The sequence below is a fragment of the Vipera berus genome (assembly GCF_964194415.1).
Source record: "Vipera berus genome assembly, chromosome: 3".
Lineage (NCBI taxonomy): Eukaryota > Metazoa > Chordata > Lepidosauria > Squamata > Viperidae > Vipera > Vipera berus.
In genome coordinates, this window is record NC_138204.1 from 216,136,202 (window position 1) to 216,148,494 (window position 12,293).

The 12,293-nt window shown below is 48.3% G+C and overlaps 1 protein-coding gene across 1 annotated transcript in view; it reads right to left on the reverse strand.

Moving 5' to 3' along the window:
* The window catches only part of LOC308665245 (1-phosphatidylinositol 4,5-bisphosphate phosphodiesterase gamma-1-like), a 99,225-nt gene that overhangs the window by 19,648 nt on the left and 67,284 nt on the right, over nucleotides 1–12,293 (reverse strand). The window contains exons 20-24 of the mRNA XM_081323015.1: nucleotides 11,012–11,195; nucleotides 9,433–9,510; nucleotides 6,261–6,364; nucleotides 4,651–4,747; nucleotides 3,306–3,372 (exon numbers count right to left, since the gene is read on the reverse strand). Coding sequence (XP_081179141.1) covers nucleotides 3,306–3,372; nucleotides 4,651–4,747; nucleotides 6,261–6,364; nucleotides 9,433–9,510; nucleotides 11,012–11,195 — 530 coding nt within the window. The remainder of the gene's footprint in view (nucleotides 1–3,305; nucleotides 3,373–4,650; nucleotides 4,748–6,260; nucleotides 6,365–9,432; nucleotides 9,511–11,011; nucleotides 11,196–12,293) is intronic.

A 12,293-nucleotide genomic window follows, 5' to 3' on the forward strand; every position in this document is an offset into this window, starting at 1 on the left:
CTCACTGGAAGTGCGTGGATGCCAGTTCCGAAAGTCCGTTCTAGGCCTGGGAGGCTTGGAGGCCTCCCAGGCCTAGAATGGCCCATGGGAAGTGCGTGGATGCTACTTCCGGAAGTCTGTTCTAGGCCTTGGAGACTTGGAGGAGACTTCCCAGGCCTAGAACGGCCCACCAGAAGTGCGTGTATGCTACTTGCAGAAGTCTGTTCTAGGCTTCGGAGGCTTGGAGGAGGCCTCCCAGGCCTAGAATGGCCCACTGGAAGTGTGTGGATGCTATTTCCGGAAGTCCGTTCTAGGCCTTGGAGGCTTGGAGGAGACTTCCCAGGCCTAGAACGGCCCACCAGAAGTGCATGGATGCCACTTCCGGAAGTCTGTTCTAGGCTTCAGAGGCCTGGAGGAGGCCTCCCAGGCCTAGAACGGCCCACTGGAAGTGCGTGGATGCGAGTTCCAGAAGTCTGTTCTAGGCTTTGGAGGCTTGGAGGAGGCCTCCCAGGCCTAGAACGGCCCACCAGAAGTGCGTGGATGCTACTTGCAGAAGTCTGTTCTAGGCTTCGGAGGCTTGGAGGAGGCCTCCCAGGCCTAGAATGGCCCACTGGAAGTGTGTGGATGCTATTTCCGGAAGTCCGCTCTAGGCCTTGGCGGCTTGGATGAGGCCTCCCAGGCCTAGAATGGCCCACTGGAAGTGCATGGATGCCACTTCCGGAAGTCTGTTCTAGGCTTCAGAGGCCTGGAGGAGGCCTCCCAGGCCTAGAACGGCCCACTGGAAGTGCGTGGATGCGAGTTCCAGAAGTCTGTTCTAGGCTTTGGAGGCTTGGAGGAGGCCTCCCAGGCCTAGAACGGCCCACCAGAAGTGCGTGGATGCTACTTGCAGAAGTCTGTTCTAGGCTTCGGAGGCTTGGAGGAGGCCTCCCAGGCCTAGAATGGCCCACTGGAAGTGTGTGGATGCTATTTCCGGAAGTCCGCTCTAGGCCTTGGCGGCTTGGATGAGGCCTCCCAGGCCTAGAATGGCCCACTGGAAGTGCATGGATGCCACTTCCGGAAGTCTGTTCTAGGCTTCAGAGGCCTGGAGGAGGCCTCCCAGGCCTAGAATGGCCCACTGGAAGTGCATGGATGCTATTTCCAGAAGTCTGTTCTAGGCTTCGGAGGCTTGGAGGAGGCCTCCCAGGCCTAGAATGGCCCACTGGAAGTGTGTGGATGCTATTTCCGGAAGTCCGTTCTAGGCCTTGGAGACTTGGAGGAGACTTCCCAGGCCTAGAACGGCCCACCAGAAGTGCGTGGATGCTACTTGCAGAAGTCTGTTCTAGGCTTCGGAGGCTTGGAGGAGGCCTCCCAGGCCTAGAATGGCCCACTGGAAGTGTGTGGATGCTATTTCCGGAAGTCCGTTCTAGGCCTTGGAGGCTTGGAGGAGACTTCCCAGGCCTAGAACGGCCCACCAGAAGTGCATGGATGCCACTTCCGGAAGTCTGTTCTAGGCTTCAGAGGCCTGGAGGAGGCCTCCCAGGCCTAGAACGGCCCACTGGAAGTGCGTGGATGCGAGTTCCAGAAGTCTGTTCTAGGCTTTGGAGGCTTGGAGGAGGCCTCCCAGGCCTAGAACGGCCCACCAGAAGTGCGTGGATGCTACTTGCAGAAGTCTGTTCTAGGCTTCGGAGGCTTGGAGGAGGCCTCCCAGGCCTAGAATGGCCCACTGGAAGTGTGTGGATGCTATTTCCGGAAGTCCGCTCTAGGCCTTGGCGGCTTGGATGAGGCCTCCCAGGCCTAGAATGGCCCACTGGAAGTGCATGGATGCCACTTCCGGAAGTCTGTTCTAGGCTTCAGAGGCCTGGAGGAGGCCTCCCAGGCCTAGAATGGCCCACTGGAAGTGCATGGATGCTATTTCCAGAAGTCTGTTCTAGGCCTCGGAGGCCCAGGCCTGCATCGAATAAGACAACCGGTTGTTCAGGTATTTGAATCCCACCACTGCTTACAACCATTCGTTTAGTGACAGTTCAAAGTTACAACGGCACTGGAAAAAATAATTTACATCTGTTTTTTCACACTCACGACCGTTGCACCATCCCCCGGGGTCAAGTGATCAAAATTCAGACGCTTGGCAACTGGCACGTACTTATGACGGCTGCAGTGTCTTAAGAGTCACGGGATCCCCTTTTGCGACCTTCCGACAATGGATAAGGCAGATTACAATTGAAGCCATGTTTTTCGTTGCTAAGCAAGACAGTTGAGGGAGTTTTGACCCATTTCACGACCTAACTTGCCGCAGTTGTTAAGCAAATCGCTACAGTTGTTAGTAACACAGTTTTTAAAAAGAGACTGGACAGCCGCGTGTCTGAAATGGTATAACATTTCCTACTTGAGCAGGAGGTTGGACTAGAAGACCTCCAAGGTCCCTTCCAACTGTTATTCTGTAATGTGAGGTTGTTAAGCAAATCTGGCTTCCCCATTGACTTTGCATGATCTTGGGACACTGCAACCGTCATAAATACGAGTCAGTTGCCAAGCATCCGAATTTTGATCATGTGACCACGGGGATGCTGCAAAGGTCGTAAATGTGAAAAACGGTCATAAATCACATTTTTTTTGATACTGTTGCAACTCCAAGTGGTCACTAAACAAATGGTTGCGAGTTGCAAACTATCTAAAAATAAAATAATAAAATAATATAATACGTAAACTAAAATAAAAAGATAAAATAAATAAAATAATGCATAAAAATAAATAAAATAAAAAGTAACACATGAAATAAAAAATAACAAAATAAAACAAATAAGCTAATAAAAAATAAAATAAAATAAGAATACATAAAATAACAAAATAACATGAAATAAAATAAGATAATAAAATAAAAAAGATTAAAATAAAATATAAAATAAAATAAATAAAATAAATAGTATAAAATGAACTAAAATACTAAAATAAAATAAAATACTAAATTGCTAAATAAAATAAAAAATACTAAAATAAAAAATACTAAAATAAAAAAATAAAACAATAAAATAAAGTAAAATAAAATATAAAATAAAAATAAAAAATAATACTGAAATAAAATAAAATGCTAAAACAAAATACTAAAATAAAACTAAAAATAAAATAATACTGAAATAAAATAAAATGCTAAAACAAAATACTAAAATAAAATAAAATGCTCAAAATAAAAAACTAAATGAAATGAAATGAAATGAAATAAAATAATAGAGTAGGGTCCATAAAAATGGCACCCAGACACAAAAGAGGCCTGGGTGCCCAAATGCCCTCCGTCGAATGCCGCTCCGTTACTCACCGCCAGCCACGGAAGCTCGGCACAAGACACTCACCCACGTGGCAGGAGGGGACATCAATGAACCCTTTCAGAAAGTTGCCCAACGGGCTGTTCTCCACGGACTGGGGGGGGGGGGAGGCGGGGAGCGGGAAGAAAAGAGAAAAGCAGAAATGTTAAAAGGCAAAAAAAAACCGCTGGTATATATTTTTTAATAATGTCACTTCTGTTCGTTAACCGCTCTGATAGTTTTTAAACCACTGTGTTTTAAACCTGAGCAACGTTAAGCTGTGTGGACTTCAATTCCCAGAATTCCCCAGCCAGCACTGCTGGCTGGGGAATTCTGGGAATTGAAGTCCACACTGTGGAATCAAATGCAGGATGCAAAAACTAACAATCAAACAAGGTTTAATTTTAATTTAATTTAATTTAATAATATTTATATACCGCCCTTCTCCCTGAGGACTCAGGGCGGTTCACAGGGCAAAAGTCAAATACAAAGTACAAACATTAAAAAGAGATTAAATAATTGCCCAAGTTAAAACAATTAATACAATAATAAAACCCCAAAAATAAAATTAAGAGTACAAAAAAATAAAAACCCCACCAATCCCCATCAGGCTAGGCCGGCTTGTACAAACAAAAACGTCTGCAGTAATTAATTTATTCAGCCTTCACTGAAGGAATTCTCTCCGGAAAAATACTGAGACTCGTAGAAATAAACCGACGCGCTCAAATTTATTCATTTCCGGAAAAGAGGAGGAAATAATCGCATCTATACATAAGTTAATAGATGATATAAGCATCGACCATTCTTATCTTCAAGGAAGAGTTATTGGCTTAATACAGGCAGACCTTTGACTTACAACATTTCCTTTAGTTCAAGGTTAAAACAGCACTGGGGGAAAAAAAAACCTTTTTCAGATTTACGACCGTTGCACTGTCTCCATGGCGACCGAATTAAAATTCAGGCGCTTGGCAACTGACTCGTACTTATGATGGTTGCAGCGCCCTGGGTCACGTGATCCCCTTTTGCGACCTTCCGTCAAGCCAGGTGAAGCCAGATTCGCTTTACAACCGTGTTACTCACTGAACAACTGCAGTGATGCACTTAACAACTACGGCAAGAAAGGTCACAAAAATGGGGCAAAATTCACTTAACAACTGTCTCGTTTAGCAACAGAAATGTTGGGCCTTAATTATACCGCCTGTATTTGAACTCCCTTCTCAAAAGAAAAAAAAATGGACGTGCACCCTTCATCTTTGGTTTCTTCTAGATGCGGTGGGTGGAGTTCCACACTCTTAGAGGGAAAGGGGGATGGGAAGCTGGCCAGGATCAAGCCAACATGGCTTGTCTTTCCTAAAATCCCCCAAAGCTTCAAAAAAGTTAGGGAAAAAATCACCGCTTCGTCCTGCTCCGGCACGGAGGCACTCAGGATCTCCTCCACATAGTTAGCCGGGAACCAGAGCTGCTTCTTCCCGCCGTAATCGCCTCGCCACCTGGCAGGGGGTGGGGAAGAAGAAATGGAGTTGGGGATTGCGACAACGCAATACACAACGGCACAAAGCTGAATAGGAAAGGCAGCAACGCATTCCTTCCCGTCGCGGCCTCAGGGGTGTGCATGTAAAGGAATTCCTGCACCTTTGGGATTTTGATTGCTGGGCAAGAGGATGCTGAAGGGAGCCATGCCTGATTTTACGGCCAGTTTTCGCCACGGCCGTTAAATGAATAACAGCAGTTGTTAAGTGAATTGTGAAGCTGTTCAGCAAATCCAACTTCCCCCATTTCAGAAGCCGGCTGAGAACATCACAGCTGGTGAATGCAAGAACCCAGGAGGCTGCGACGGTCGTAAACGTACGCCAGTTGCCAAGTGCCTGGATTTTCCTCAAGGGACGGTGGGGATGCAGCGACAATTCTAACTACGAATGCTGGTTATAAGTCTTTTTTCCCCCCAGTGCTATTGCAACATAGAACAGTCGCTCCCCAAATGCTTATGAGTCAAGGACTACCTGTAATGTAGAGGTCCCCAACTTATGGGCCCCGACCCTCTATCAGGCCGTGGCCTCTGGGCCGCATAAGTAGCTGGGCAGTGCACATGCGTGTGTGCATGCTCAACCCCCCCCTCATGCCACTGTTGCCGTAAGTGTGCGGGCAGCAGCATCACTAGTAATGCATGGGTGGCAGAAGCACCACAAACGGCAGGTGGGGATGGCAGCACAACCCTTGCGCTGGGGGCAGCAACGCTACAGGCTGCAGCACAAGCCTCATGCAGGGGCAGCGGCACGAGCCTTGCGCTGGGGGCAGCATCGCTGCGGGCCATGGCACGATCTTCGCGCTGGTGTTAGCATCGCCGGGAGCCTGGAGGCAGTGGCACCACAAGCTTCACACAGGCGCCACTGCCGCCAGGAGCCTCACGCGCAAGCTTGCAGCCTCATCTGCGTGGTGCGCATGCTCGCAGCCTGTTTGTATGTGTGCACGCACATGTGGCCACATTCACATTTGCACACACGCGCATAAGGCACCTGCCCCTCCCTCTCCCACCGGGCCACCAAAACCAAAAGGTTGGGAGACCCCTGCTGTAATGGGCCTTCCATTAAGGCAGAGGTGGGGAGCTACGGCCCTTTTAAGACTTGTCAACATCAACTCCCAGCATGGCTGGTTCAGGAATTCTGGGAGTTGAAGTCCACATGGCATAAAAGGGCTGTGTAGTAGTTCCCCATCTCTAAATTAAGGGACGCCACCTTGGTCCTCTCTTCCGTAACTTGGGAGGGCGAGGCTAAAACCTGGGAGGTCTTTAAGAAGAGACTGGACAGCCATTGGTCTGAAATGGGATAGATAGGGTTTCCTGCCTGAGCAGGGGGTTGGACTAGATGACCTCCTAGGTACCCCCCAACTCTGTTCTTCTGTTACATTTGGGGGCCGTTTCTCCTTGAGCTGAGATTCCTGGCTAGTTTGCACCAGTCTAGCAAAGGAGACTAGAAGTTCCTCTCTCTAATTTCATCTGGGACTCACCATCCGCCGTCCTGCTTGTCCACATTATGGATGATGGCTTGTTTGCAGAAGGACAGTTCGTCTTCACGCTGGGCTTTGTAGTCGTACAAGGCCTTTACGGTACACTGCAAAGGGAAACAAGTTGGTTCCGGTGTTCCTCCATTTACGAAGACAACTGACCCCAGAATTTATGTGGCTAAGTGAGAAATTTGATAAAAGCTATCCCATGTTCTGAAACATTCAGAATCTTCTTTCTCTTTCATTTTCAAGTGTCAATCTATCCATTTCTGCACAATATAATTTTGTGCAGAAGCAACAGTGAGAACTGGACACGGAACCACTGATTGGTTCAAAATTGGGAAAGGAGTCCGGCAAGGCTGTATACTGTCGCCTTGCCTATTTAACTTATATGCAGAGCACATCATGAGAAAGGCAGGGCTAGATGAATCAAAAGTTGGAATTAAGATTGCCGGAAGAAACATCAACAACCTAAGATATGCAGATGATACCACTCAAATGGCAGAAAGTGAAGAGGAACTAAACAGCCTCTTGTTGCGAGTGAAGAAGGAGAGTGCAAAACTTGGGTTGAAACTAAACATTAAGAAAACCAAGATCATGGCATCTGGCCCTCTCAATTCCTGGCAAATAGATGGGGAAGAAATGGAGGTGGTGACAGATTTTATTTTCCTGGGCTCCAAGATCACTGCAGATGGGGACTGTAGCCAAGAAATTAAAAGACGCTTGCTCCTTGGGAGGAAAGCCATGGCAAATCTAGACAGCACACTAAAAAGCAGAGACATCACCCTGTCAACAAAAGTGCGTATAGTCAAGGCTATGGTCTTCCCAGTTGCAATGTATGGCAGTGAAAGCTGGACCATAAGAAAGGCCGAGCGCCAAAGAATTGAGGCCTTTGAACTCTGGTGCTGGAGAAGACTCCTGCGAGTCCCTTGGACTGCAAGGCGATCAAACCGGTCAGTCCTAGAGGAGATCAACCCTGACTGCTCTTTAGAAGGCCAGATCCTGAAGCTAAAACTCAAATCCTTTGGCCACCTAAGGAGAAGGAAGGACTCACTGGAGAAGAGCCTAATGCTGGGAAAGGTTGAGGGCAAGAGAAGAAGGGGACGACAGAGAAGGAGGTGGCTGGACGGAGTCACTGAAGCAGTAGGCGTGAGCTTAAATGGACTCCAGAAGATGGTAGAGGACAGGAAGGCCTGGAGGAACGTTGTCCATAGGGTCGCAATGGGTCGGACACGACTTCGCAACTAACAACATAACAATAATTTTTTTTAATAAACTCTTCCTCCATTGGTAAATCGTCATTTTTCCAATGTTGAGAGAATGTAGTTCTCACCTCAGTTAATACATGTAAAATTAGATATATACACTCTTTTTCTCATAGTTTCCTAGAATTATGCGTAACAAAAACAATTCTGGCTTAAAATCTATATGTTTTTAAGTCATTTTCTCTAACCGTATGCGTATTCTTGACCAGAATCTCTTGGCTTTGGGGCATGTCCACTAAGGATGATAATAAGTGCCTGTTTTTTCTCTTATGTTCCCAACAATTGCTAGAAAATGTTTTTAAACTTTTTGGCTAACCTCACCGGTGTTAAGTGCCACCTGCAAAACATTTTGTGTAGATTTTCTTTGTTAGGCCACTGCATTTCTTATTTTAGAATTTCTTTTCCAAAGGCTTTGTCTGGATTTTGATCACCTGACCACGGGGATGCTGCCATGGTTGTTAAGTGTGAAAGTCACTTTTTTCAGTGATGTGGTAACTGAACTGTTGTAAGTCGAGGACAACTTGTATTTTTAATCATAACGAGCTAAATCCATAAACTGAGGGTCTAATATGAGAATCTTTATTATTATTTTATTATTTATTAAATTTTTATACCGCCCTTCTCCTGAAGGACTCAGGGCGGTGTACAGGGCAATAAATATCAGAATATAAATGCAAAAGTTAAAAAAGAGGTTAAAAAGAATTATATAATTATGCCCAATATAATACAATAATTAAAACTATGTTAAAATTAAATCCAACCCTAAACCCATCAGACCAGGCCAGATTGTTCAAATAGATAAGTTTTCAGATCACGTCGGAAGGAGCAAAGGTCGGGGGCCATCTGGAGCTCAACCGGTAAGCAGTTGCACAGGTCTGGCGCGCCCACAGAGAACGCCCTCCCCCTGGGGGCCACCAGTCGACATTCTTTGACCGGTGGAACCCTGAGGAGGCCCTCTCTGTGGGAGCGCACTGGGCGGAGGGAAGTTGACGCCGGCCGCAGGTGCTGCCGTAGGTAATCCGGACCCTTGCCATGTAGGGCTTTGTAGGTCATAACCAGCTCCTTGAATCTCACCCGGAGGGCAACTGGAAGCCAATGCAGCTCGCGGAGCAGAGGTGTAACATGGGAGTATCGGGAGACCCCCAACACCACTCGCGCGGCCTCATTCTGCACCAGTTGAAGCCTCCGAGTGGTCCTCAAGGGCAGCCCCATGTAGAGGGCGTTGCAGTAGTCCAGACGAGAGGTCACGAGCGCATGAGTGACCGTACGCAAGGCATCCCGGTCTAGATAGGGCCGCAACTGGCGCACCAGGCGAACCTGGGCGAAGGCCCCCCTAGTCACAGCTCCTATATGATCTTCTAAGGAGAGCTGTGAATCTAGAAGGACCCCCAAGTTGCGAGCCCGATCTACGGGGGGTAATAGCTCACCCCCCCATATTAAGAGATGGAAAATTCTGCGTTTCCCGAGATGCCGGCACGCACAGCCACTCAGTCTTGTCAGGGTTGAGCCGAAGCCCGTTCCTCCCCATCCAGACCCGGACCGCCTCCAGGGAATGGGACATCACATTGAGGGCATCACTGGGGTGGTTTGGGGTCGAAATAAAAAGCTGGGTATCATCAGCGTACTGTGGAGATACTCCCTCATCCAAGTCAGGGTTATCCCAAAAGGCAACTGGACTGTGTTGGTTTTTTTTCCCCCTTGAAAAGGTTTCGCTTCTCATCCGGGAAGCTTCTTCAGTTCTTCGTGAACTGGAAAAGCTCCTTGAGGTGAGAAGCGAAGCCTTTTCAAGAAAAAAAAAACCAACACAGTCCCGTTGCCTTTAGGAAAAAGCACCTTGGGGAGAAGATGGCTCTATCTATTCTTAAAATTGCAAAAAGGCATAGAAATAACCCTCAGTCTCGCTCACTTACTCTGGCCACCGGCATCTTGTTGGCCTCCACGTAAAAGTGAGGACTCCTGACCTCATACAGCGCCCCGTAATCCAGTTCCTGTCAGGAAAGAAAGAGATTCGTGACTAGACACGTGGCCCCATTTTTTAAAAGAAGGCTTTTCCCACCCTAGCGACTTTCAAGACTTGCGGACTTCAACTCCCAGAATTCCCAATTCTGGGGACATGAAGCCCACCCATCCTGAGTGGGTGGGGCTGAGATTGAGCCACACTGCTCCACCCTGTTTCTAAGGACCCCAACCTGGAAGAAGACCCCACAACACACAGGGAGAGAAAAAATCCTTGTAGGACCTTTTTTGGTACTAAAGAGTTTTGACTACTGGCTGAGGAATTTTGGGAGTTGAAGTCCACAAGTCGCCAAAGGGCCAAGTTTGAAGACCCCCCGGACTAGTGCCTCAACTAAAACATTAGGTCAGACTGAAAATAAATTCACCCTACTCCTTCTGCAAACTATTCTCTGCTGTGTGTCCTTGTTGTCACTGCTCCACTGCTATAGTTCTCTAAGGCCCCCATCAGGCCAAACCGTTTAGGAAATAATTCCTAAATGAGAAAGAGGCAGGTCTATGCGATGGGAGTCGGTCTAGCTAGCTCCTTCCAACTTTAGGGTTTTAGGATTTTCTCCTGTCCGTGAAGACCTAATCAGAAATAACAACGCTCCAGGCAGGTGGTCCAATCTCTTGCTAACTCACTGCTCAGCCTGCGCGTTTCTTCCAGCGGAAATAAATTTAATGCTGGATTTGGGGGAAAATCAGGGAGGATTGGGCCTGCCTTCCTTTTCCCTTCCTTCTTTTCTCTTCATCCTTCTCCATGCCTTCCTTCCTTTTTTCCCTTCCTTCCTTCCTTCCTTTTCCCTTTCTTTTCTCTCCTTCCTTCTCCGTTTCTTTTCTCTTCATCCTTCTCCATACCTTCTTTCCATTTTTTCCTTCCTTCCTTTTCTCTCCTTCCTTCTCCCTCCCTTCTCTCCCTTCCTTCTTTCCTTTCGTTTTTCTCTTTCCTTCTCCCTTCCTTCCTTCCCTCTCCTTTCCTTCCTTCCTTCCCTCTCCTTTCCTTCCTCCCTTTTCTCTCCTTTCCTTTCCTACCTTCCTTCCTTCTCTCTCCTTTCCTTCCTTTTCTCTCCTTCATTCTCCCTTCCTTTTCTCCTCTTTTTCCTCCTTCCTTCTCCCTTTCTTCCTTTTCTCTCCCTTCCTTCCTTCCTTCCTTTCCTTTCCTACCTTCCTTTTCTCTCCTTCCTTCTCCCTTCCTTCTCCCTCCCTCCCTTCCTTTTCTCTCCCTTCCTTCCTTCCTTCCTTCCTTCCTTCCTTCCTTCCTTCCTTCCTTCCTTCCTTCCTTCCTTCCTTCCCTCTCCTTTCCTTCCTTCCTTTCCTTTTCTTTCCTCTCCTCTCCTTCCTTTCTTCTCTCTCCTTTCCTTCCTTCTCCCTCTCTCCCTCTCCTTTTTTTGGTGAACATTAACAGACTGGGCCGGTGTGAAAAGGGAAGCCGTGCTGGCTGGGCATTGAAGTCCAGGCGTGGCCCAGGGTGGGCCGGGCAGAGGGACCCCTCACCGCCGTGCCCATCCTCTCCAAGGTCTCCTCGTTGATGGGGTAGCGCAGCTTCATCTTGCGGTAGAGCGGGTGCTTCTCGTAGTAGCTGACCAGGTCGAGGAGGCTCTCGAATTCGGCCGAGCTGCCCAGCGTGAAAAGCCGCCCTTCCTGCTGGACCCGGCAGTGCTTGATCTTCCCCTCGGCCCTGCGGGGGAGGAAGGCCAAGAGAGGGTCCGCAGACCACGTTAGGTCAAGGAGAGAGGGGCAGGGGAAGAGGCCGCCCCTTTGGGACAGGCTGTGTGTGCATTATGGAAACTCGGCTTTGCAGTCCGAGGGGGTCGAAACGGAAACTTGATAGTGTTTCCCTGTCCTTCCTTCTTATAACAAAGAGAATCAAGGTGAGGAAATCTCTAGGCTCTTCCTCACCCGCTCCGGTCTGTTTATTTATATCCGGCCTTTATTATTTTTATCGACAACCTAAGGCGGCAAACATATCCGGCACACCTCCCTTCTCCTGCTTTCCCCACAACAACAACCCTGCAAGGTGGGTTGGGCCGAGAGAGGGACTAGCCACCCAGCTGGCTTTCATGCCTAAGGCGGGACTAGAACTCACAGTCACCTGGTGGTTGGCCCAAAGACACCCTACCACCTTTCTGGCTAAAGTAGGACTAGAAGTCACAGTCGCCTGGTGGTTGGCCCAAAGACACCCTGCCACCTTTCGTGGCTAAAGTAGAAGTCACGGTCGCCTGGTAGTTGGCCCAAAGACACCCTGCCACCTTTCGTGGCTAAAGTAGGACTAGAAGTCATGGTAGCCTGGTGGTTGGCCCAAAGTCACCCAGCTGGCCTTCATGCCTAAGGCGGGAGTAGAATTCAGTCGCCTGGTGGTTGGCCCAAAGACACCCAGCTGGCTTTCATGCCTAAGGCGGGACTAGAACTCACACTCACCTAGTAATCAGTCCAAAGACACTCAGCCATCTTTCATGCCTAGAACTCACAGTCTCCCAGTTCCTAGTCTGCTGCCTTAACCTGGATGGTTCAGGATCCCAAATTTTTGAAACTTCACTGCCAGCTTCCACGCCCAGGCATGCAACCATCAGGTTGATCTCCCCGGTAAATTCTCAAATCTGTGGATCTAGGATGAACTGAGCCACACCTTTTCCCAGGGCCAATTGTTTGTGGAGGGGGTGGAATCTCTGGTTAGAGGAAATGAGGTGTCAAGAGGCTGGCTAGCTTGGAGCCTCTCCGAGGAAGGAAGTGAGAGAGGTCGGACTCCTGATGTCTTTCTCGCCTCTTCAGCCTGGGG